Below are 22975 nucleotides of genomic sequence, written 5' to 3' on the forward strand. Positions count from 1 at the left end.
TTTACAGCTCAGCTGAGTCTCCGCACAAAACACAGGGAATCAGGCTGTTTCCTGGGATTTGTAGGCCACTGTTATAATCACTTAAAGAAGCACTCCTTCTCCCATTATGGTTTTTATCCTCTTAATATATTACAATCATCATATTACATAGCACTGTGTACTTACAATTGCTCATTTTACTTTTCTACCCAGCTAATTTATTTTTGAATCATTTCCCTTTTCAACGCCTGACCCAGTTGCTCTCTCCTCCCCTGTACTAGGAACTTTTCAGTGATGACTCATGCAGTAAAAATTGACCTCCTGTTTCTACATAGAGCTAAGATTCAGCTAGTCAGTTGTTAATCATGTAATGTCATCGACCTAATGGAAAAGAGAAGAATCAACTGGGTAGAGAGGCAAAATTATCAATAGTAAGTGCATGGTGCCACATAGTATGATGATTGTAATGCAACCCCTGGCAAAAATTATGAAATCACCGGCCTTGGAGGATGTTCATTCAGTTGTTTAATTTTGTAGAAAAAAAGCAGATCACAGACGAACAAAACAAGTCATTTCAAATGGCAACTTTCTGGCTTTAAGAAACACTAAAAGAAATCAAGAACAAAAAATGTGGTAGTCAGTAATGGTTAATTTTTTAACCTAGCATACGGGAAAAATTATGGTGGGTTGTATATTAAAGGTATAAACATTTTCATGGGAATGCTTCACTACATTTGCTGCATGCTCAAAACAAAAAAAGTGCGGCATATAAGGAAAACCAGAAAAATCAGATTGGCTGAAGCTGTTCCCCAATATGTTTTTCCTTCTATAGTGATTGATAGATTAACAGATATTAGGAAGAATAATTAATTCTTTAGTAAGGAATGCACAAATTAAGAAAGTAAAACCACTATAATATATAATAATAAATAATATAATATAGATATCAGGGTCGATGAAAAATAAAATCGATAAGACTGAAAAGTATCAAGACCTGAAAATTGAAATCCAAATAATATGGCACAAATCAGCAGCTGTGGTGTGAGTTGTGGTTGGCACACTGGGTGCTATCTCCTGAAGTGTTCTCTTTTCTTTTTTGTCATGTTTCCATATTTGCCCATGGTGAACCCCTTATTAGGGTTGAGCGAAACGGATTGGTCATTTTCATAAGTCGCCGACTTTTGGCAAAGTCGGGTTTCATGAAACCCGATCCGATCCCTGTGTGGGGTCGGCCACGCGGTACGCGACTATCACGCCAAAGTCCCGTTTCAATGACGCGAAAAGCGCCATTTCTCAGCCAATGAAGGTGGACGCAGAGTGTGGGCAGCGTGATGACATAGGTCTTAGTCCCCACCATCTTAGAGAAGGGCATTGCAGTGATTGGCTTGCTTTCTGCGGCGTCACAGGGGCTATAAAGGAGCGTTCCCGTCGACCGCCATCTTACTGCTGCTGATCTGAGCATAGGAAGAGGTTGCTGCCACTTTGTCAGAAGCAGGGATAGCGTTAGGCAGGGTACATTAACCCCCAAACCGCTTGTGCTGTAGCGATTTCCACTGTCCAACACCACCTTTTGTTTGCAGGGACAGTGGAGGCTACATTTTATTTTCCTCAGCGCTGTAGCTCATTGGGCTGCCCTAGAAGGCTCCCTGATAGCTGCATTGCTGTTTGTACGCCGCTGTGCAAACCAACTGCTTTTTTCAAAGCAATACAAAGAAAAAAAACCACCGCACCGCTGCTACCTAGTTAGATTCTAAAAATGCAACAACCCAAACTGATCAGAGAGCCAAATACCTTACGGGGTGCAGCTTCCAAAGTGCAACATAATAGTCCAACAAAAGAAAAAAATGAAGTGCACTTACCCGTATATGCTGGTCACAATACTTTATTCGGACATGGTACAAAAAGTGCAGGGAGGGATGTGAAAAAAACGGACAACGATCGTTTCGTGCCTCAGCACTTCAACGGGTCCAAAACGGGTAAGTGCATATACGGGCATATACGGGTAAGTGCACTTCATTTTTTCTTTTGTTAGGCTTTTTTCAAAGCACAAATCCTGTTGCTCCTTCCTTTCTGCACAGCTATCTTGTTTGTTTGCCACACTTTTGACTTTTTTGTGCAGCAGTCCACTCCTTGTTATAGCTGCCTGCCATACTTTGCTGAGATTACTGCAGGGAGATAGTAATTGTAGGACAGTCCCTTTTTTTTTTTCCGTTATATCTCTTCAAGCCACTTTCTGCCACAGAAAATATACTCTAATACAGTGGCCCAGATTTATTCACTAGTCTCCCTGAAGAAAAAAAAAAAAAAGGTGCAGATTAAAATTGGCAAATCTGCATCGGTGGCAGTCCTGTGTGTGGCATCTGTGTCTCATTTTCCGGCACAGAAAACATACAGTCTAACAGTGGGCCTGATTTCTTGCCAATTCTCCCATAAATAAAAAAAAAATAGTGGTAGTTTAAGATTGGCAATTCTGCCTCAGTGCCAGTCGTGTGTGTGGCATCTGTTTTTAATTTTGTGCCACAGAAAACCTAGTGTGTAATACTGGGCCTGATTTTTTTAAAATTCTCCCAGAAAAAAAAGATAGTGGGAGATTAAGATTGGCAATTCTGCCTCAGTGCCAGTCCAGTGTGTGCCATCTCTCTCATTTTGTGCCACATAAAACCTAGTGTGTAACACGGTGCCAGATTTTTTGACAATTCTCCCATAAATAAAAAGAAATAGTGGGAGATTAAGATTGGCATTTCTGCCTCAGAGCCAGTCCAGTGTGTGCCATCTCTCTCATTTTGTGCCACATAAAACCTAGTATGTAACACGGTGCCAGATTTTTTGACAACTCTCCCAGGAAAAAAAAAATAGTGGGAGATTAAGATTGGCATTTCTGCCTCAGTGCCAGTCCAGTGTGTGCCATCTCTCTCATTTTGTGCCACATAAAACCTAGTGTGTAACACGGTGCCAGATTTTATGACAGTTCTCCCAGGAAAAAAAAAAATAGTGGGTGATTAAGATTGGCAATTCTGCCTCAGTGCCAGTCGTGTGTGTGGCATCTGTCTTTCATTTTATGCCACAGAACATATACTGTATAAGAGTGGGCCACATTTTTTCAATATTCTCCCAGAAAAAATAAAAAGGGTGAGAATTTTATTGGTAGTGTCTGCATCTGCGTCAGTCCTGTTAGTGGCATATCTGTCTGCCACAGAAGCTGTGTACTGTTATACATTGGGCCCAGGGGTGGATTAAGGGTAGCCAGGGCCCCGGGCTGTTCACACACTGTGGGCCCCCCCGGTCATGTGACGGAGGTCATGTGACGGGGGTCATGTGACGGGGGTCATGTGACGGGGGTCATGTGACGGGGGTCATGATATACCCGAACCAGATTATTCCAGAAAAATGGCCGGGCCCTACTCTACTGTAACCTATTAAATATTTGTTAAAATCTGCAATACAATTTAGGTATATCTTGACCAATATCACCACATACAAGGCACAAATACCACCGCAGCATGACCAGACTACAAATTACAACCACAGTGATCGAATAATATCACATACAAGGAACAAATACCACCGCACCATGTCAAGACCACATATTACCACTTGGTGACCAAATAGCACATACAAGGGACAAATACCACAACACCATTTCCAGACCACATATTACCACCACATAGTGACTGAATACTACAATACTGATCAGTAATAAAAAAAAAAAAAACACAATACTATCAGTATCACCATAAGTGCCAGTATTCACAGGAGATCTGTACTTAGTATGCAGTGTCTGTGTAGAGGTAATACAGTGATCACTGGTGACATTGTACTGTACACAGGACCTCTGTATATAGTATACAGTGTATAGTGTCAGTGTATAGGTAACACTGACTCACCAGTGACGTCTCTAGGTGAAGTCCTTCATCTTTCATCCAGCACAGACCGCCATCATTTCTCATTTCTGCAGGAAATAACACAGTTATCTCGAGCTCCGCTTGCAGAACACATTACTTAATTTTTCACAACTTCTACATTACACCACATGAAGAAAAAAAGGCGATATACTGTCACTCTGCACAGTTCAGGACCGCCCCCCCCATTTAAAACAGTATACTCAAAAAATAAAAGAAAAACACAGCACTGCAGTAATAATATCCCTTAATTAGCCTCTATGGTAATAATATCCCCCATCCTGGCCCCGTGTGTCTCATTCCTGGCTCCAGCCATATGTTCTCCCATCCTGCACTCATGAGTATCCATTCTACACCATATGATCTCCCCATCCTGCCCCATGATCCAATCCTGCCCCATGTCTTTCATTCTACCCCGTGTCTCTAATCATGCCCCGTGTCTATTCTGCCCATGCCTCCAGTCCTGCCCCCAGTGTGTCCAGCAATCTGCCCCAGTGTGTCCAGCATATTACCCCAGTGTGTCCAGCATATTACCCCCAGTGTGTCCAGCATATTACCCCCAGGGTGTCCAGCATATTACCCCCAGTGTGTCCAGCAATCTGCCCCAGTATGTCCAGCATATTTCCCCCAGACAGTGTCCAGCATATTACCACCAGTGTGTCCAGCAATCTGGCCCAGTGTCTCCAGCATTGCCCCAGTGTCTCCAGCATTGCCCCAGTGTCTCCAGCATTGCCCCAGTGTCTCCAGCAATCATCTGCCCCAGTGTGTCCAGCATATTACCCCCAGTGTGTCCAGCAATCTGCCCCAGTGTCTCCAGCAATCTGCCCCAGTGTCTCCAGCAATCTGCCCCAGTGTCTCCAGCATTGCCCCAGTGTCTCCTGCATTGCCCCCCTCAGTGTCTCCTAAATTGCCCCCCCCAGTATGTCCAGCAATAGCAAATGCAATCATTTGAGGCCCCCAGTCCCGACTGTGTCCTCCTCCATCATCATTGCCCCAGTATGTCCATTGTCCAGCAATCATCTGCCCAGCCAGTCCCCAGACTGTGTCCTTCCGCATTGCCCCCCAGTGTCTCCTGTATTGCCCCCCCAGTGTCTCCTGCATTGCCCCCCCCAGTGTCTCCTGCATTGCCCCCCCCAGTGTGTCCAGCAATAGCAAATGCAATCATTTGAGGCCCCCAGTCCCGACTGTGTCCTCCTCCAGCATCATTGCCCCAGTGTGTCCAGCAATCATCTGCCCAGCCAGTCCCCAGACTGTGTCCTCCAGCATTTCCCCCCCCCCAGTGTCTCCTGCATTGCCCCCCCCCAGTGTCTCCTGCATTGCCCCCCCCCAGTGTGTCCAGCAATAGCAAATGCAATCATTTGAGGCCCCCAATCCCGACTGTGTCCTCCTCCAGCATCATTGCCCCAGTATGTCCATTGTCCAGCAATCATCTGCCCAGCCAGTCCCCAGACTGTCCTTCCGCATTGCCCCCCCCAGTGTCTCCTGTATTGCCCCCCCGTGTCTCCTGCATTGCCCCCCCAGTGTCTCCTGCATTGCCCCCCCCAGTGTGTCCAGCAATAGCAAATGCAATCATTTGAGGCCCCCAGTCCCGACTGTGTCCTCCTCCATCATCATTGCTGCCCCCCCAGACCCAGTGTGTCCAGAAATCAGACTGCCCCAGTCCCAGACTGTGTCCTCCTGCTCCCAGCATTCTGCCCCTGGCCCCCCCATCCCCAGTGTCCGACTCCTCCGCTCCGCCTCCACCGTTAGGTTATAAAAAAAAAAAACAAATTCTCCAGTCCTCACCTTACCAGCGATCCAGGCGGTGAGCTTCCTCCAGCAGCGCGCACTCGCCAGCGACTGACAATGATGTCAGACGCCGGCGACGTGTGCGCTGCGCGCCTGCGGCCAACGGCTATTGTTAACTATTGCCGTGCGGGCGCGCCCGCATGGCAATAGGAAACCGCCGCAGGCAGCGCCGCCAGGGGCCCGTTGAGCAGATGAGACGGGGCCGATGCGGGCCCCCTCTCTCTGCCCACCGGGTCCGGGGGGCTCCCGGCACGGCATGGCAGTGAGAGTGACGGCACGGCAGGGGCACAGCGGCCGGCCGCACGGGCCCGGCACATAAGGAGGAGGAGGTTAACGCGTCGGCGCGTGCGCGTCGCCACTGCGGCGCCGGCAACAAAAGCAGTCTGACAGGGGCGGGCGGCTGGTGACTCACGGCCGGGGGTGCCACTGTGTGTCACTGACAGTGACTCACTGTGCTGTCATATGATGCGAATCGATCATGCGAGTAATGCCCTGAATGATGGCGGCGGCCGGCGGTCAATCTGTGCGGCAGCCCAGGGCCCCCCCACACCACTGGGCCCTGGGCTACCGCCCAGATTGACCCTCTTCTAATCCGCCCCTGATTGGGCCTGATTTTCCCTGCAGTCTCTCCCACCTATAAAGGGATATATAAATCCAACAGAAGTTTGAGTTCACCTTGTAACTGGTTTTACAGTAACAAATACCGTTAGTTTGGTTACGTTTTTCAAACAATGAGGAAGTCTGGTGGAAGAGGTCGTGGCCGTGGGCGGTCATTGCCAGCTGGTAATGATGGTAGTGGTGGTGGAGCATCAGGTGGTCATGGGAAAAGCAATATAGCACCTAAGTCTCGAGTTGTTGAGCCTGGTTCGTCGTCTGGCTACACAAGGCCTCGAACGCTCCCTTTTTTGGGAGTAGGAAAACCGCTTTTAAAGCCGGAGCAGCAAGAACAAGTTTTGGCTTTCCTTGCTGACTCAGCCTCTAGCTCTTTCGCCTCCTCTTCTGAAACTGCTAAATGTAAAAGCAGCGCGTCGTTAGTGGATGTTCACGGTTAGGGACAAGTCGCTTCCTTGTCTTCTTCACCAAGAACAACAGAGAAGGATGCATCGGGAGACACAACAGGTTACTCCATGGAGCTCTTTACACATACCATTCCTGGGTTAGAAAGTGAAACAGTTAACAGGCCATGCCCATTACAAGTTGAATTGGACATGGAGTGCACAGATGCACAGCCACAGCCAGATTACTATGCTGTTCCTTTGACTCAGACCAGAACATTGCCCTCGCAGTGTACTGATCCAGAATCAGACCCTGATGAGACTATGGTCCCCCGTCATAAACGCTATACCACCGGCTTACACGGTGACACAGACGAAGTTGCACACGAGATAGAAGAGGAGGTCATAGATGACCCAGTTGTTGACCCCGATTGGCAGCCATTGGGGGAACAGGGTGCAGACGGCAGTAGCTCTGAAGCGGAAGAGGAGGAGCCGCAGCAGGCATCAACCTCGCAACAGGTTCCATCTGCCAGGCCCGTATCTGGCCAAAAACGTGTGGCAAAACCAAAACCAGTTGTAGGACAGCGTGGCCATCCGGTTAAAGAAGCTCAGTCTGCAATGCCTGAAAAGGTATCCGATAGTAGAAAGAGTGCAGTCTGGCATTTTTTTAAACAACATCCAAATGATCAGCGCAAAGTCATCTGTCAAAAATGTTCAACTACCTTAAGCAGAGGTCAGAATCTTAAAAGTCTAAATACAAGTTGCATGCGTAGACATTTAACCACCATGCATTTGCAAGCCTGGACTAACTACCAAACGTCCCTTAAGGTTGTAGCACCCTCGGCCAATGAAGCTAGTCATCAACGCTACATCCCTTCCCTCACTGTAAGCCCACCATTTCCCGCACCACCTGCAGTAAATGTGCAGGTTTCGTCGCCAAGGCCAAAGCAGTCAGGGAATCACCAGGTTCGTGGTAGGAAACATTGCATGTAGGGCACCAGCAAGAATACTATCTCCAACCCTCTCTCAGTCTGCCATGTCCACCGGCACCCCCGCTAGTTCCACCATCTGCAGCTCTCCAGTCCAGCTTACCCTACATGAGACTCTCGTTAGGAAAAGGAAGTACTCATCCTCGCATCCGCGTACACAGGGTTTGAATGCCCACATTGCTAGACTAATCTCGTTAGATATGATGCCCTACCGGTTAGTTGAAAGCGAAGCTTTTAAAGCCCTGATGGACTACGCTGTACCACGCTACGAGCTACCCAGTCGACACTTCTTTTTGAGAAAAGCCATCCCAGCCCTCCACCAGCATGTAAAAGACCGCATCATCCATGCACTCAGGCAATCTGTGAGTACAAAGGTGCACCTGACAACAGATGCATGGACCAGTAGGCAAGGCCAGGGATGTTACGTGTCCATCATGGCACACTGGGTTAATGTGGTGGATGCAGGGTCCACAGGGGACAGCAATATTGGGACAGTTCTGCCTAGCCCACGGTCTAGGAAACAGTTGGCTGTAGGCGTTCGCCCCCCCTCCTCCTCATCCTCCTGCAGAAGCGAGAGCTCGTCCACAGGCCGCAGTCGCACGACCACTCCATCCGGAGCTGCCACTGTTGCACACGAGGTGTCCCATTATGGGACAGCTAGTGGCAAGCGTCAGCAGGCTGTATTGGTAATGAAGTGTTTGGGCGACAACAGACACACCGCGGAAGTTCTGTCCGAGTTCTTGCAGCAAGAAACTCAGTCATGGCTGGGCAGTGTACATCTTGAGGCAGGCAAGGTAGTGAGTGATAACGGAAGGAATTTTATGGCTGCCACAGCCCTTTCACAACTGAAACACATTCCTTGCCTGGCTCACACCTTAAACCTGGTGGTGCAGTGCTTCCTGAAAAGTTATCCGGGGTTACCCGACCTGCTCCTCAAAGTGCGCAGACTTTGCTCGCATATCTGCCGTTCGCCCGTACACTCCAGCCGTATGCAGAACCATCAGCGGTCTTTGAACCTTCCCCAGCATCGCCTAATCATCGACGTTGCAACAAGGTGGAACTCCACACTGCACATGCTTCAGAGACTGTGCGAACAGAGGCGTGCTGTTATGTATTTGTGGGAGGATACACATACACGGGCAGGCAGTTGGATGGCAGACATGGAGTTGTCAGGTGTGCAGTGGTCGAAGGTACAAGACCTGTGTCAAATCCTTCAGTGTTTTGAGGAATGCACACGGCTGGTTAGTGCAGACAACGCCATAATAAGCATGAGCGTCTGCTGATGCAAAGTTTGACGCACATAAAGGAGCAGGCGTCTGCAGCCGAGGAAGAGGGAAGCCTTGATGACAGTCAACCATTGTCTGGTCAGGGCAGGCTACAGGACGAGGTAGCGGGTGAAGAGGAGGAGGACGAGGAGGATGATGGGGATGAGTATTTTTTGAATGAGGAAGCTTCTCCGGGACCAATAGCAACTGGTGGTGTTGCAAGGCTGGGTTCAGGTTTTTTGAGGGAGACAAGTGACGTAGATTTGCCTGAAACTGCCCCTCAACCCAGCACAACCGCAGATTTGACAACTGGAACTTTGGCCCACATGGCGGATTATGCCTTACGTATCCTCAAAAGGGACCCACGCATTATTAAAATGATGACCGATGACGATTACTGGTTGGCCTGCCTCCTTGATCCTCGCTATAAAGGCACATTGCATAACATCATGCCACATGAGAACCTCGAACAAATATTAGCAACCAAACAAGCAATTCTTGTAGATCGTTTGATTCAGGCGTTCCCAGCACACAGCGCCGGTGACGGTTCTCACACGAGCTGCAGGTGGCAACAGGGCAGAGGTGTTAGAGGTGCACAAATCAGAAGTGGCGTTGGACAGAGGGGTTTTCTGACCAGGTTGTGGAGTGATTTCGCAATGACCGCAGACAGGACAGGTACTGCAGCATCAATTCAAAGTGACAGGAGACAACATTTGTCCAGTATGGTTACTAACTATTTTTCATCCCTTATCGATGTTCTCCCTCAACTGTCATTCCCATGTGATTACTGGGCATCCAAAATAGACACCTGGCCTGAATTGGCAGAATTGTTATGATCTGGTGGTTTAGGAGCAACATGGAACGAGCTCTGAAGGAAGTGGTATCTGTACTGACCGCAGTCCCAAAGCTCAACACAACACTAGAAGTAGCCGTGGGATGCTCCTAACACTCCCTAGGCACCTCGTCACAGCCTGAGAACTAACTACCCCTAAAGATAGAAACAGGAAAACTATCTTGCCTCAGAGAAAATCCCCAAAGGATAGATAGCCCGAGTGGAGAGGGAAAAGACATACACAGAATGAAACTAGGATGAGCATAGGAGGCCAGTCTAGCTAGATAGATAGGACAGGATGGAATACTGTGCGGTCAGTATAAAACACTACAAAAAATCCACACAGAGTTTACAAAAATTTCCACACCTGACTAATGGTGTGGAGGGTAAATCTGCTTCCCAGAGCTTCCAGCATCACAGAATTAATTCATACTGACAAGCTGGACAAACATAGAAAGCACTGAACGGATAAGTCCACAACCTGTGGACAGAAAAGAGCAAGCAAGGACTTAGCTTTGCTGAACTGGTCAGGATAACAGGGAAATCCAAAGAGATGTGAATCCAACCAGGAACCATTGACAAGTGGCACAAGCTGAAGGAAAGAGCCAGGCTAAATAGCCGAGCAGAAAGGACAATCAGTGGAAGCAGCTGCTCACAGCTAAATCCAAGGAGCAGCCATTCCACTTAAAACCACCGGAGGGAGCCCAAGAGCAGAACTCACAAAAGTGCCACTTACAACCACCGAAAGGGAGCCCAAGAGCGGAATTCACAACACAGAATATGCATTGCAGGAGCTTGCTTGCCCAGCAGCTAGTGTGCTATCAGAAAGAGTATTCAGTGCTGCTGGTTCAATATTGACCGAAAAAAGGACTCGTCTGGCTACCCAAAATGTTGATGATCTAACCTTCATTAAAATGAACCACTCATGGATTTCTAATTATTTTGCCCCACCTTTCCCGGCTGACACCTAGCTTTCCTATAAAAAGGTCTTGCTTGTGGACTGGTCTTACTGACTGTTCCAATCTCTTAATTTGCAGCAGCTTTTTGTCCAGCATATTTACATGTTTACACCTCCCTAAATGGGCTAACTCCCCCCCACTGAGAGTGCTGTTTGTCTGAAGAGGTGGGTGTGCCCGCTTTTGGTCGACGGCACTGCCACTGGGTCCCTCATAGTACAATAAAGTGTCTCTGGCGGTGGTGGCGCGCAACCAACGTCAGACACACCATTGTAACATGAGGGGCCCTGGGCTTGTACCGCCGGCCACAAGAGAGTTCCCCCCCCCCAGCTCAAACAGTGCTCTACCACTTGCAAAATTATCTCTCACAGCTCCAACAATGTTTAGACTATGCGCTGACATCCTTCAATGCCTGGCACTGACAATACCAATTTGTTGACATGTATGATGCTAGTTAAAATAGTCAGGGTCAGTGTCCTATATTGACACCAGTAAATACTTAGCGCCAAATTACTATGTCTGAAACTCAGCAGAGGAGCCCCCCCCTGTACCTAAGTATGCCACCCTTTTTTTTTTGGTTTTGTTGTTTTGCGAGACATTAACATCTATTTATTTTTTGAGAGTACTAACTGTGTCAGACACTCCTTCCAATCGTCCTCCGCTGACCACACCAATACTGCCTGTGTACCCCTGCCACATAATCGAAGGTGCTTTGAGCCTATTTTTTTTAATTTTAGGCCTACTAAGTGTGTCTGCGGTCCCTCCTTCCATTTGTCCTCCGCTGAGCACACCAATGCCGACTGTGTACCCATCTAACTTTTTTTCAACCTGCAGTGAGCCTACTTTGTGGTGTAAGGCCTACTAGCAGTGTCTGTCTGCGCCACTTAATACAGCTGTCCTCCTCTAAAAAAAAAAAAAAAAAGGCTGGTTTTCAGCCTGTCAGAATTATCAAACTGCATTGGGGCCACAAGTTTCGTTGTGGTCTACAAACTGAGTCTTCCGCTCCAAGGTGTTCTCCTGATTGCCTTTACTGAGCTTCTATCTTCAGGCTCTTGTTAAATAGTTTTTTAATCGAACTGCAGTGGGGCTACTAGTTTGGTTGGGGCCTACAAACAGTGTCTGCCGCTCCAAGGTGTTCTCCTGGTTGCCTCTCCTGAGCTTCAATCTTCAGGCTCTTGTTAAATAGTTTTTAAATCGAACAACTGCAGTGGGGCTACTAGTTTGGTTGGGGCCTACTAACAGTGTCTGCCGCTCCAAGGTGTTCTCCTGGTTGCCTTTCCTGAGCTTCAATCTTCAGGCTCTCGTTAAATAGTTTTTTAATCGAACAACTGCAGTGGGGCTACTAGTTTGGTTGGGGCCTACTAACGGTGTCTGCCGCTCCAAGATGTTCTCCTGGTTGTCTTTCCTGAGCTTCTATCTTCAGGCTCTTGTTAAATAGTTGTTAAATGGAACAACTGCATTTGGCCTACTAGTTGGGTTGGGGTCTACTAACGGTGTCTGCTGTTCCTTGGTGTTATCCTGGTTTCCTGTCCTGAAATTCCATTTTCAAGCTCTCGTTAAGTAGTTGTTAATATTACACTGAATTTGGCCTACTAGTGTGGTTGGGGCCTACTAACGGTGTATGCCGCTCCGTGCTGTTCTCATGGTTTCCTGTCCTGAAATTCCATTTTCAGGCTCTCGTTAAGTAGTTGTTGAAACAACACTGCATTAGGCCTACAAGTTGGGTCTGGGTTGTAGAGACGGTGTCTGCCGCTCCAAGGTGTTCTCCAGGTTGCCTCTCCCTAGCTTCTATCTTGAAGCTCTCGTTAAGTAGTTGTTGAAACAACACTGCATTAGGCCTACAAGTTGGGTCTGGGTTGTAGAGACGGTGTCTGCCGCTCCAAGGTGTTCTCCAGGTTGCCTCTCCCTAGCTTCTATCTTGAAGGCTCTCGTTAAGTAGTTGTTGAAACAACACTGCATTAGGCCTACACGTTGGGTCTGGGTTGTAGAGACGGTGTCTGCTGCTCCAAGATGTTCTCCAGGTTGCCTCTCCCTAGCTTCTATCTTGAAGCTCTCATTAAGTAGTTGTTGAAATAACACTGCATTAGGCCTACAAGTTGGGTCTGGGTTGTAGAGACGGTGTCTGCCGCTCCAAGGTGTTCTCCAGGTTGCCTCTCCCTAGCTTCTATCTTGAAGCTCTCGTTAAGTAGTTGTTGAAACAACACTGCATTAGGCCTACAAGTTGGGTCTGGGTTGTAGAGACGGTGTCTGCCGCTCCAAGGTGTTTTCCAGGTTGCCTCTCCCTAGCTTCTATCTTGAAGCTCTCGTTAAGTAGTTGTTGAAACAACACTGCATTAGGCCTACAAGTTGGGTCTGGGTTGTAGAGACGGTGTCTGCTGCTCCAAGATGTTCTCCAGGTTGCCTCTCCCTAGCTTCTATGTTGAAGCTCTCGTTAAGTAGTTGTTGAAACAACACTGCATTAGGCCTACAAGTTGGGTCTTGGTTGTAGAGACGGTGTCTGCCGCTCCAAGGTGTTCTCCAGGTTGCCTTTCCCTAGCTTCTATCTTGAAGCTCTCGTTAAGTAGTTGTTGAAACAACACTGCATTAGGCCTACAAGTTGGGTCTGGGTTGTAGAGACGGTGTCTGCTGCTCCAAGGTATTCTCCAGGTTGCCTGTTATGACCTTGTGGTCAGGACAATAATGGACGTGGTGGTTAAGAGCACACGGAATGACCTGATAGTTACTGATAATAAAGGACGAGCTCTGGGACGTGGGAACTCTGCTGACCGCAATCCCTAAACCTATCAAACACACTAGAAATAGCCGTGGATTGCGCCTAACGCTCCCTATGCAACTCGGCACAGCCTAAGAAACTAGCTAGCCCTGAAGATAGAAAAATAAAGCCTACCTTGCCTCAGAGAAATTCCCCAAAGGAAAAGGCAGCCCTCCACATATAATGACTGTGAGTAAAGATGAAAATACAAACACAGAGATGAAATAGATTTAGCAAAGTGAGGCCCGACTTACTGAACAGACCGAGGATAGGAAAGGTTACTTTGCGGTCAGCACAAAAATCTACAAAAAGACCACGCAGAGGGCGCAAAAAGACCCTCCGCACCGACTCACGGCGCGGAGGCGCTCCCTCTGCGTCCCAGAGCTTCCAGCAAGCAAGACAACAAATTAAATAGCAAGCTGGACAGAAAAATAGCGAACCAAAGAAATACAAGCTGGAACTTAGCTTCTGATGGGAAGACAGGTCACAAGAACGATCCAGGAGTGAATTAGACCAATACTGGAACATTGACAGGTGACATGGAGCAAAGATCTAAGTGGAGTTAAATAGAGCAGCAGCTAACGAATTAACCTCGTCACCTGTGGAAGGAAACTCAGAAACACCCACCAGAGGAAGTCCATGGACAGAACCAGCCGAAGTACCATTCATGACCACATGAGGGAGCCCGACAACAGAATTCACAACAGTTGCCTCTCCCTAGCTTTTATCTTCAAGCTCTCGTTAAGTAGTTGTTGAAACAACACTGCATTAGGCCTACAAGTTGGGTCTGGGTTGTAGAGACGGTGTCTGCCGCTCCAAGATGTTCTCCAGGTTGCCTCTCCCTAGCTTCTATCTTCAAGCTCTCATTAAGTAGTTGTTGAAACAACACTGCATTAGGCCTACAAGTTGGGTCTGGGTTCTACAAACGGTGTCTTCCGCTCCAAGGTGTTCTCCAGGTTGCCTTTCCCTAGCTTCTATCTTCAGGCTGTCGTTAAATTGTTTGTAATATAACACTGCATTTGGCCTACTTGTTTTGTTGGCCGTACTAACGGTGTCTGCCGCTCCTTGATGTTCTCCTACACTGAACAAACCAGTGCTGCCTGTTTACTTCTGTTACCAATTTTGAACTGCATTAAGCCTACTTACTGATTTGGACTTACTCACTGTGTCAGCCTCTCATTACAGTTGTAATCCACTGAACAAAGCAATGCCCCCTGGTTAGTCCTGTTACCAATTTTGAACTGCATTTAGCCCACTTTATTCTTTGGGCCTATACCTGTGTTTCCTCCTCATCCTGCCCATTGCCCAGCCAGTGATAGAGGAGTCTGCTGGTACATTGACCCATAACGCAACATTCCTCGTGCACGCTACACAGCAAGATTGTGACCCTGCTGAAAGTCAGGTTCCCCTTCCCGCATACCATACCACCTTACACGGGGACAAAGAGGAAGGTGCAGATGAAAGTGCAGGTTCCTTCATCATGTGGGGGGGGGGAAACTCGTTGGCGACGTCACTGGCACAGGGCCCCTCATAGTACGCAAAAGTGTCGCTGCCGGTGGGAGGCGCCCCCGCCGTGCAAACACACCGCCGTACTTTGAGGGGCCCTGTGCCAGTGCCGATGCCAACGAGTGGGTCCCCCCTGCTTGCTCAGGATCACAGCACTTGCAAAGTTGAAATACTTACCTCTCGCTGCTCCACTGCCGTGACGTGGTCCAGATTTCGTGGGCCCACTAAATACTTGAAGCAGCCCTACCCCCCACAACTTTAGCCAAATGACCCACAATTTCCAATGCCTTACTATTATTATGAGGTAAATTAAGATTGACAAGCTTCAGTAACAAGAATGGATGTTTTTGCCATTAAAATGGGCACTGTACATGTTTTCCTGGCCTCCACTCACTGCCGACTATGCTTCCCCATTGACTTGCATTGGGTTTCGTGTTTCGGACGATCCCCGACTTTTCGCGATAATCGGCCGATTTCACTCGACTTGACTTTTGAGATAGTCGGGTTTCGCGAAACCCGACTTGACCCTAAAAAACTAAAAGTCGCTCAACCCTACCTCTTATAGTATCATATTAAACCTGTTGGTATGTAATCCTTCATATTTATGAGCTCTGTACATCCCCGCCTCCACCACTGATTGGTAGCTTTCTGCCTATGCACAGTGTACACAAACCTCAAAAAATTTCTTTTCAGGGTTATACAGGAGTCAGAAGTGGTAGATCTACAGCAGATAAAACAACAGTAAGAAGCCCAATAAGTGACACATTGTTGGAATCAGGGGTACTATCCCTATATCATACTTCTGTCAGATGGGGTAGCCAAACCCTGGTGACAGATTCTCTTTAAGACTGGGTTCACACATGCAGCTCCATGTATTGCTGTGCGGCTGCACGTTCCGCTCTGTAGTGCCGGCGCCAGAGCTGGGTTTTCACCTGCGAGACTCGGACGTATCTCGCGAATGTGTGATCCCGGCCTTAAAGGGATTTACAACAATTTGAGAAAAAAGAGCAAAAAATGCACTAAAACCCCAGTACATCCCTCTTTAATCACTTGCTGATCCAGCGCAGAAATTCAGCTAGTCTTTGTTTAGATGCTGTGGCCTCAGTGGACAGGTTCTATCTTACTGGGATTCAATTTTAAAGAAGCACTGCCATCAAAGTTTTTAAAGTATCTGTAAATTCCCTGCAACTCCAGTGGCCCCACCAATCCTGCAGTGATGACAGCGGGATCAACATTTACGTGCCTACTGCGGCCAGTCTTTGGCATCAGCAGTTATGCTCGCCGGTATGGCACCTTATCACACAGATCACTTGATCGACTGCAGCAGTCATATCAATGATGGCTCAAACATCATTCATTTGGATGGAGGATCACTGAAGCTCTCACACTGGAACAGTGGACGATTGACCAAATGACTGATAATATTTTTATTAATTATTTTATACCACTTGCTGCTTTCAGGCAACTTTTTCAAATTGCCGACAACCCTTTATTCTGCCACTGACTGCGGCATTTAAGCCCTTTACTTTTAATGTGTCTTCTACTTGCAGGGTGATCTCGGTGAGCTCGGGAAGCTGCTTATGCAGGGCTCTTTTAATGTGTGGACTGATCACAAGAAAGGCCATAACAAAGTAAAAGATCTGGCCAGATTTAAGCCAATGCAAAGGCACCTCTTTCTGTATGCCAAGACTCTTCTCTTCTGCAAGAAAAGAGAGGAGAGCACAGAGGGGCATGAGAAATCTCCTTCCTACAGCTTTAAACATGCATTAAAGGTAATGTTCCCCTCATCAGTACAGTCAGGATTACATGGTTGTATGTGAGTTTACCACCGGATATGACAAAGTGCTGAAGAATTTAGATATGGAAGGCTTTTGGAAGGATCAGTATGTGCACACTTTGGTGTCATGACGTTGTGAAATTGTGTTTAATCTATTCATGTTTATTTTTCTTCTACATTATATTTCATAAATCAGATGAGTTCTGTTGGTATAACTGAAAATGTGAAAGGGGATAACAAGAAGTTTGAAGTTTGGTTTAATGGCAGAGAAGAAGTGTACATAATACAGGTAATGACAATATGCTAGTAACACATTTTATTAGTTATACCGCACATCATTTGACTTTCTCTTCTCAGAATTCCTTTAACATTTCCCTCTTAGGTTTCCTTTTGTATTGCTTTTTATGCTGTGTGTAAAACACGGTGTACATAATTGATTTCTGTATTTTTACAATAAGTCCTACGAACAATGTATCTTTTCGGAGTTGAACTGTAAAATGAGTATGGGATGGAATTCAGACAGTTATTGTAACTTAGGCTTAGTGATCTTTGTGTTCTTGAACGTAGCATTAAGTATATATATACGTTTTTTTCCCTTTTTCTATACTTTAACGATGGATGTCTAGGCTTATTCCTGTTGAGTTTATACATCTAACACTGACAGTGGCTACAAATGCAGTATGCACTTAGTCTACAGTAAGCAAGCTGTGAGCAAAAAATGAACAAGAAAGCATTACTTATAGGTACCAACTTATATATCGTTTTTGGACAGTCATTTTTAGTTTGTGAAAATGACTACTTTCATGTTCCTCATAGTGTTACAAAAATTTTAAGCATGAAATCTGTGTTCATGAAATCTGTGCAGTTCTACAGAGGGAGTAAAACATGTCCTATCAACTTTGTATATTTATATTTACATACATTAATATTTTCTATGGCTCTTCATTCTGCTTCTTTGAAAATGAGATAACCCAAAAACTTAAATCAGGATCTTTTTGTTTTTGTGTAGGCATCAACTGTTGAATTGAAAAACCTTTGGGTTTCTCAGATTCGAAAAGTTTTGACTGGTCAACTTGAAGCATGCAGAGGTAATCTTAATTTTATAAAACAAAAGTGGGGGGAAGGGGACATTTACCTTATAACCTAAAGGGACATTCCCACAATTGAAAATTCATTCATTATCTATAAGACTGCAAGACCATGCCAACTAGAGTACTCGGCTGTTCCTGGCAGTCCCATGGACAATGAGTGGATCCGCGTTTGAACATTGGCATCTGTGCACCAATCAGAAGGGGCTTACAAAGAACTTCTCTCAGGATCCAGACTACTGTTCTCAGGATTGTTGGGGGAGTCAACCAATGCAGTCAATAAGTTATCCAATTTCCCACTTTCAGTTGGGGCAATACCCCTTTAAGTACACTGTAAATCTTTGATCATTATACTATTATTCATAAGATAATGCATTACCTAATGAAAATAATAAGAATGTATAAAAAGCTTGAGGAGTGTCTTGAATACTTAACCCCTTTCTGACCTCGGACGGGATAGTACGTCTGAGGTCAGAAGCCCCGCTTTGATGCGGCCTCCGGCGGTGAGCCCGCATCAAAGCCGGGACATGTCAGCTGTTTTGAACAGCTGACATGTGCCCGTAATAGGCACAGGAAGAATCGCGATCTGCCCGCGCCTATTAACTAGTTAAATGCCGCTGTCAAACGCAGATAGCGGCATTTAACTACCGCATCCGGCCGGGCGGCCGGAAATGACGGCATTGCCGACCCCGTCACATGATCGGAAGTCGGCGATGCTTGTAAATTGTAACCATAGAGGTTCTTGAGACTTCTATGGTTACTGATCCCCGGCAGCTGTGAGCGCCACCCTGTGGTCGGCACTCACAGCACACCTGATTTTCTGCTACATAGCAGCGAACAGCAGATTGCTGCTATGTAGCAGAGGCGATCGCGTTGTGCCTGCTTCTAGGCTCCCATGGAGGCTATTGAAGTATGGCAAAAGTAAAAAAAAAAGTTAAAAAAAATGTGAAAAAAATAAAAAAAATATAAAAGTTTAAATCACCCCCCTTTCGCCCCAATCAAAATAAATCAATAAAAAAAAATCAAATCTACACATATTTGGTATCGCCGCGTTCAGAATTGCCCGATCTATTAAATAAAACAAAGCATTAACCTGATCGCTAAACGGCGTAGCGAGAAAAAAATTCAAAACGCCAGAATTACGTTTTTTGGTCGCCGCGACATTGCATTAAAATGCAATAACGGGCGATCAAAAGAACGTATCTGCACCAAAATGCTATCATTAAAAACGTCATCTCGGCGCGCAAAAAATAAGCCCTCAACCGACCCCAGATCATGAAAAATGGAGACGCTACGAGTATCGGAAAATGGCACAAATTTTTTTTCTTTTTAGCAAAGTTTGGAATTTTTTTTCACCACTTAGGTAAAGCCAAACAAAAAACAAGTGTGGGACTGCACTTTTTTGCAATTTCACCGGACTTGGAATTTTTTTCCCGTTTTCTAGTACACGACATGCTAAAACCAATGATGTCGTTCAAACGTACAACTCATCCCGCAAAAAATAAGCCCTCACATGGCCAAATTGACGGAAAAATAAATAAATAAACTAAAAATAAAATAAAAATAAAAAAGTTATGGCTCTGGGAAGGAGGGGAGCGAAAAACGAACACAGAAAAATCCCAAGGTCATAAAGGAGTTAAAAAAGAAGGCTGCTGGGAATAGGGAGTACTTTAATAATGACAGTACATGCGTTGTCTGTTATAAAACTTTTGTAGATTAAATGTGAGATCTGATTGTACCAGTGGCCTAAACTGAAAGTAGCATTTGTGTTACGTATTGTCCTGTTTGGCTTGGTGCTCATGGTTTTGACACAAATGCTTGGCATTTACAGCATACTGATGTAAATTTTGTGGTTACAGGGCAACTCACAATAACTTAACTTGTACATAATTATACAGGTGCTTTTCACAAAATTTGAATATTATCAAAAAGTTAATTGATTTCAGTTCTTCAATGCAAAAAGTGAAACTCATATATTATATAGAGTCATTACAAGCAGAGTGATCTATATCAAGTGTTTATTTCTGTTAATGTTGATGATTATGGCTTACAGCCAATCAAAACCCAAAAGTCATTATCTCAGTAAACTAGAATACTTTATAACATCAGCTTGAAAAATTATTTTAAAATCTGAAATGTTGGCCTACTGTAATGTATATTCAGTAAATGCACTCACTACTCGATCGGGGCTCCTTTTGCATCAATAATTGCATCCATGCGATGTGGCATGGAGGCGATCAGCCTGTGGCACTGCTGAGGTGTTATGGAAGCCCAGGTTGCTTTGATAACAGCCTTCAGCTCTTCTGCATTGTTGGGTCTGGTGTCTCTCATCTTCCTCTTGACATTACCCCATAGATTCTCTAAAGGGGTTAAAGTCAGGCGAGTTTGCTAGCCAATCAAGCACAATGATACTGTTGTTTTTACACCAGGTATTGGTACTGTGAGGATCTGAGGTTTGTGGGTTATAAAAATCACCTAGGCAGGTTAAAAATGTAACTATTTTTATTCCATACATCCATGGTTGTACAACAAATACATGTAGATGGCCAACATACAGTCCACAAGTTCCCAATCTGAGATCGGTACTTCCACTGTCCCTGTACAAGTGATACCCACTGTCTCCCAACTTTTGGTTGGCCCACTGCTTTTGGTATCTCCAGTTAAGGTACCATTACACTTAGCGATTTACCAACGATCACGACCAGCAATACGACCTGGCCGTGATCGTTGGTAAGTCGTTGTGTGGTCGCTGGAGAGCTGTCACACAGACAGCTCTCCAGCGACCAACGATGCCGAAGTCCCCGGGTAACCAGGGTAAACATTGGGTTCCTAATCGCAGGGCCGCGCTTAGTAACCCAATGTTTACCCTGGTTACCATTGTAAATGTAAAAAAAAAAAAAAACACATACTCACATTCCGGTGCCTGTCACATCCCTCGCTGTCAGCTTCCCACACTGACTGTGAGGGCCGGCCGTAAAGCAGAGCACAGGTACTTTTGGCAGTGTGGACAGGTGCCAAGTCCTGCTGGTGATTTTAATTTCCATCTCCAAAAAGCTTGTCAGCAGAGAGAAGCATGAAGTGCTCTAAAATTTCCTGGTAGATAGCTGTGCTGACTTTTGTCTTGATTAAACACAGTGTACCTAAACCAGCAGATGACATGGCTCCCCAAACCATCACTAATTGTGGAAAATTCACACTAGACCTCAAGCAGCTTGAATTGTGTGCCTCTCCACTCTTCCTCCAGACTCTGGGACCTTGATTTCCAAATGACATGCAAAATTTACTTTAATCTGCAAATAATTCCTTGGACCACTGAGCAACAGTCCAGCTCTTTTTCTCCTTGGCCCAGGTAAAACACTTCTGGCGTTGTCTGTTGGTCATGAGTGACTTGACACCAGGAATGCGACACTTGTAGCCCATGTCCTGGATAGTCTGTGTGTGGTGGCTTTTGAAGCAATGACTTCAGTAGCAGTCCCCTCCTTGTGAATCTCCCCCAAATTTTTGAATGGCCTTTTCTTAACAATCCTTTGAAGGCTGCGGTTATTCCGGTTGCTTGTGCACCTTTCTTTACAACACTTTTTCCTTCCACTTAACTTTCCATTAATATGCTTGGATACAGCACTCTGTGAACAGCCAGCTTCTTTAGCAATGACCTTTTGTGGCTTACCCTTCTTGTGTAGTGTGTCAATGACTGTATTCTGGATATCTGTTAAGTCAGGTGTCTTTACCATGATTGTGGAGCCTACTGAAACAGACTAAGGGACCTTTGTAAATGCTTAGGAAGCCTTTGCAAGTGTTTTTTGTTAATTATTCTAATTTACGAGATAATGACTTTTGGGTTTTCATTGGCTGTAAGCTATAATCATCAACGTTAACAGAAATAAACACTTGAAATAGATCACTTTGTTTGTAATGACTCTATATAATACATGAGTTTCATTTTTTGTATTGGAGAATTGAAATAAATTAACATTTTAATGATATTCTAATTTTGTGAGAAGCACTTGTATGTAAGCCACAGGTCTCTGGTCATACTGCTTAGGGATGGGGGTGTCATATGGCTTCTGTTCATTTACTCCAGGTCAGGTCCATCCCACAGTTTACAGATTACACCTAATTGGGTAAGCAACTATTCATTTGAATGTTTAGGAGAACACTGGAGATGATGAGAAACCATTTGGCAACATACCCATGGTCTTTGCCTTTGGAGGTGATGAAACCTGACTGGCCTCAAAAAAGATGGCAGATGGGTCAAACTACACTGACTCTATGTGACACACTACTCTCTAGAGCCCCAAAAAGCTACAGTCTTTAGTCTGTCTCCACCCTAGCACAGAGCCTCTGCTGTGCCACGCTCCTTGATCCACATACATGACCAGATATCCCTCTTTACCTATGGTGCTTCTTGTAACTGTGCAAATCACACAATCAATGTAAAATTTACGGAACCTTAACACAAATACATGTACTGCCCACAATATGCAGTAGCAGTACAATTTTACATAACAAGGTAATCCACTTAGTTTGCAAACATCCAGTGTAATAATTATCCAATTTCTTGTATTTTCTAGAGGCAAGCCAATTACATCAGAGGATAACAGAGAGTGTATACCACGCTCCTATGAATTCTTGTGTTATCAGGTAAGAGTCCAAATATTTCCCAAATCACTTCTCAAGTAAACCTTGAATGCAAACCTATCAAAGGGATTATCAAGGGCTATCATTCTGATAATCTATCTTAAGAACAGGTCATCACTTTAAGATTGTTGAGTGCCTGATACATAGCATCCTGTAAAAATCATCTGGTAGCAGTTCCTGCAGCTCCTGGAAGTACCGTGTGGAGCTAGAACACCGCTGCTCCATATACCATGTAGTGGCTGTTCTGCAGCTCCAATTTACTTCAATTCAATGTTAAATGGTTTGACTTTTTGAAATATGATTATTTGGCGGTCACAGAATAGTAATACAACATAATAAAAAGTAAATTATACTTTTATACACATATATATATATATATATACTGTATATGTATGTATAAATATATATACACTCCCCCTCCGTATCCCTGCCATTAGTGCTGCCCTTGTCTCCCATTGGTTTGATAAGTATCGTATTTTTCGGACTATAAGATGCACCAGACCATAAGACC

General features: G+C 45.5%; 1 protein-coding gene across 1 annotated transcript in view; it reads left to right on the forward strand.

The window, feature by feature from the left end:
- The window catches only part of MCF2L2 (MCF.2 cell line derived transforming sequence-like 2), a 516938-nt gene that overhangs the window by 404890 nt on the left and 89073 nt on the right, over nt 1–22975 (forward strand). Inside the window, exons 22-25 of the mRNA XM_069727236.1 lie at nt 16512–16733; nt 16935–17027; nt 17748–17826; nt 22398–22467. Coding sequence (XP_069583337.1) covers nt 16512–16733; nt 16935–17027; nt 17748–17826; nt 22398–22467 — 464 coding nt within the window. The remainder of the gene's footprint in view (nt 1–16511; nt 16734–16934; nt 17028–17747; nt 17827–22397; nt 22468–22975) is intronic.

The sequence above is a fragment of the Ranitomeya imitator genome, chromosome 5 (assembly GCF_032444005.1).
Source record: "Ranitomeya imitator isolate aRanImi1 chromosome 5, aRanImi1.pri, whole genome shotgun sequence".
Taxonomy (NCBI): Eukaryota; Metazoa; Chordata; class Amphibia; order Anura; family Dendrobatidae; genus Ranitomeya; species Ranitomeya imitator.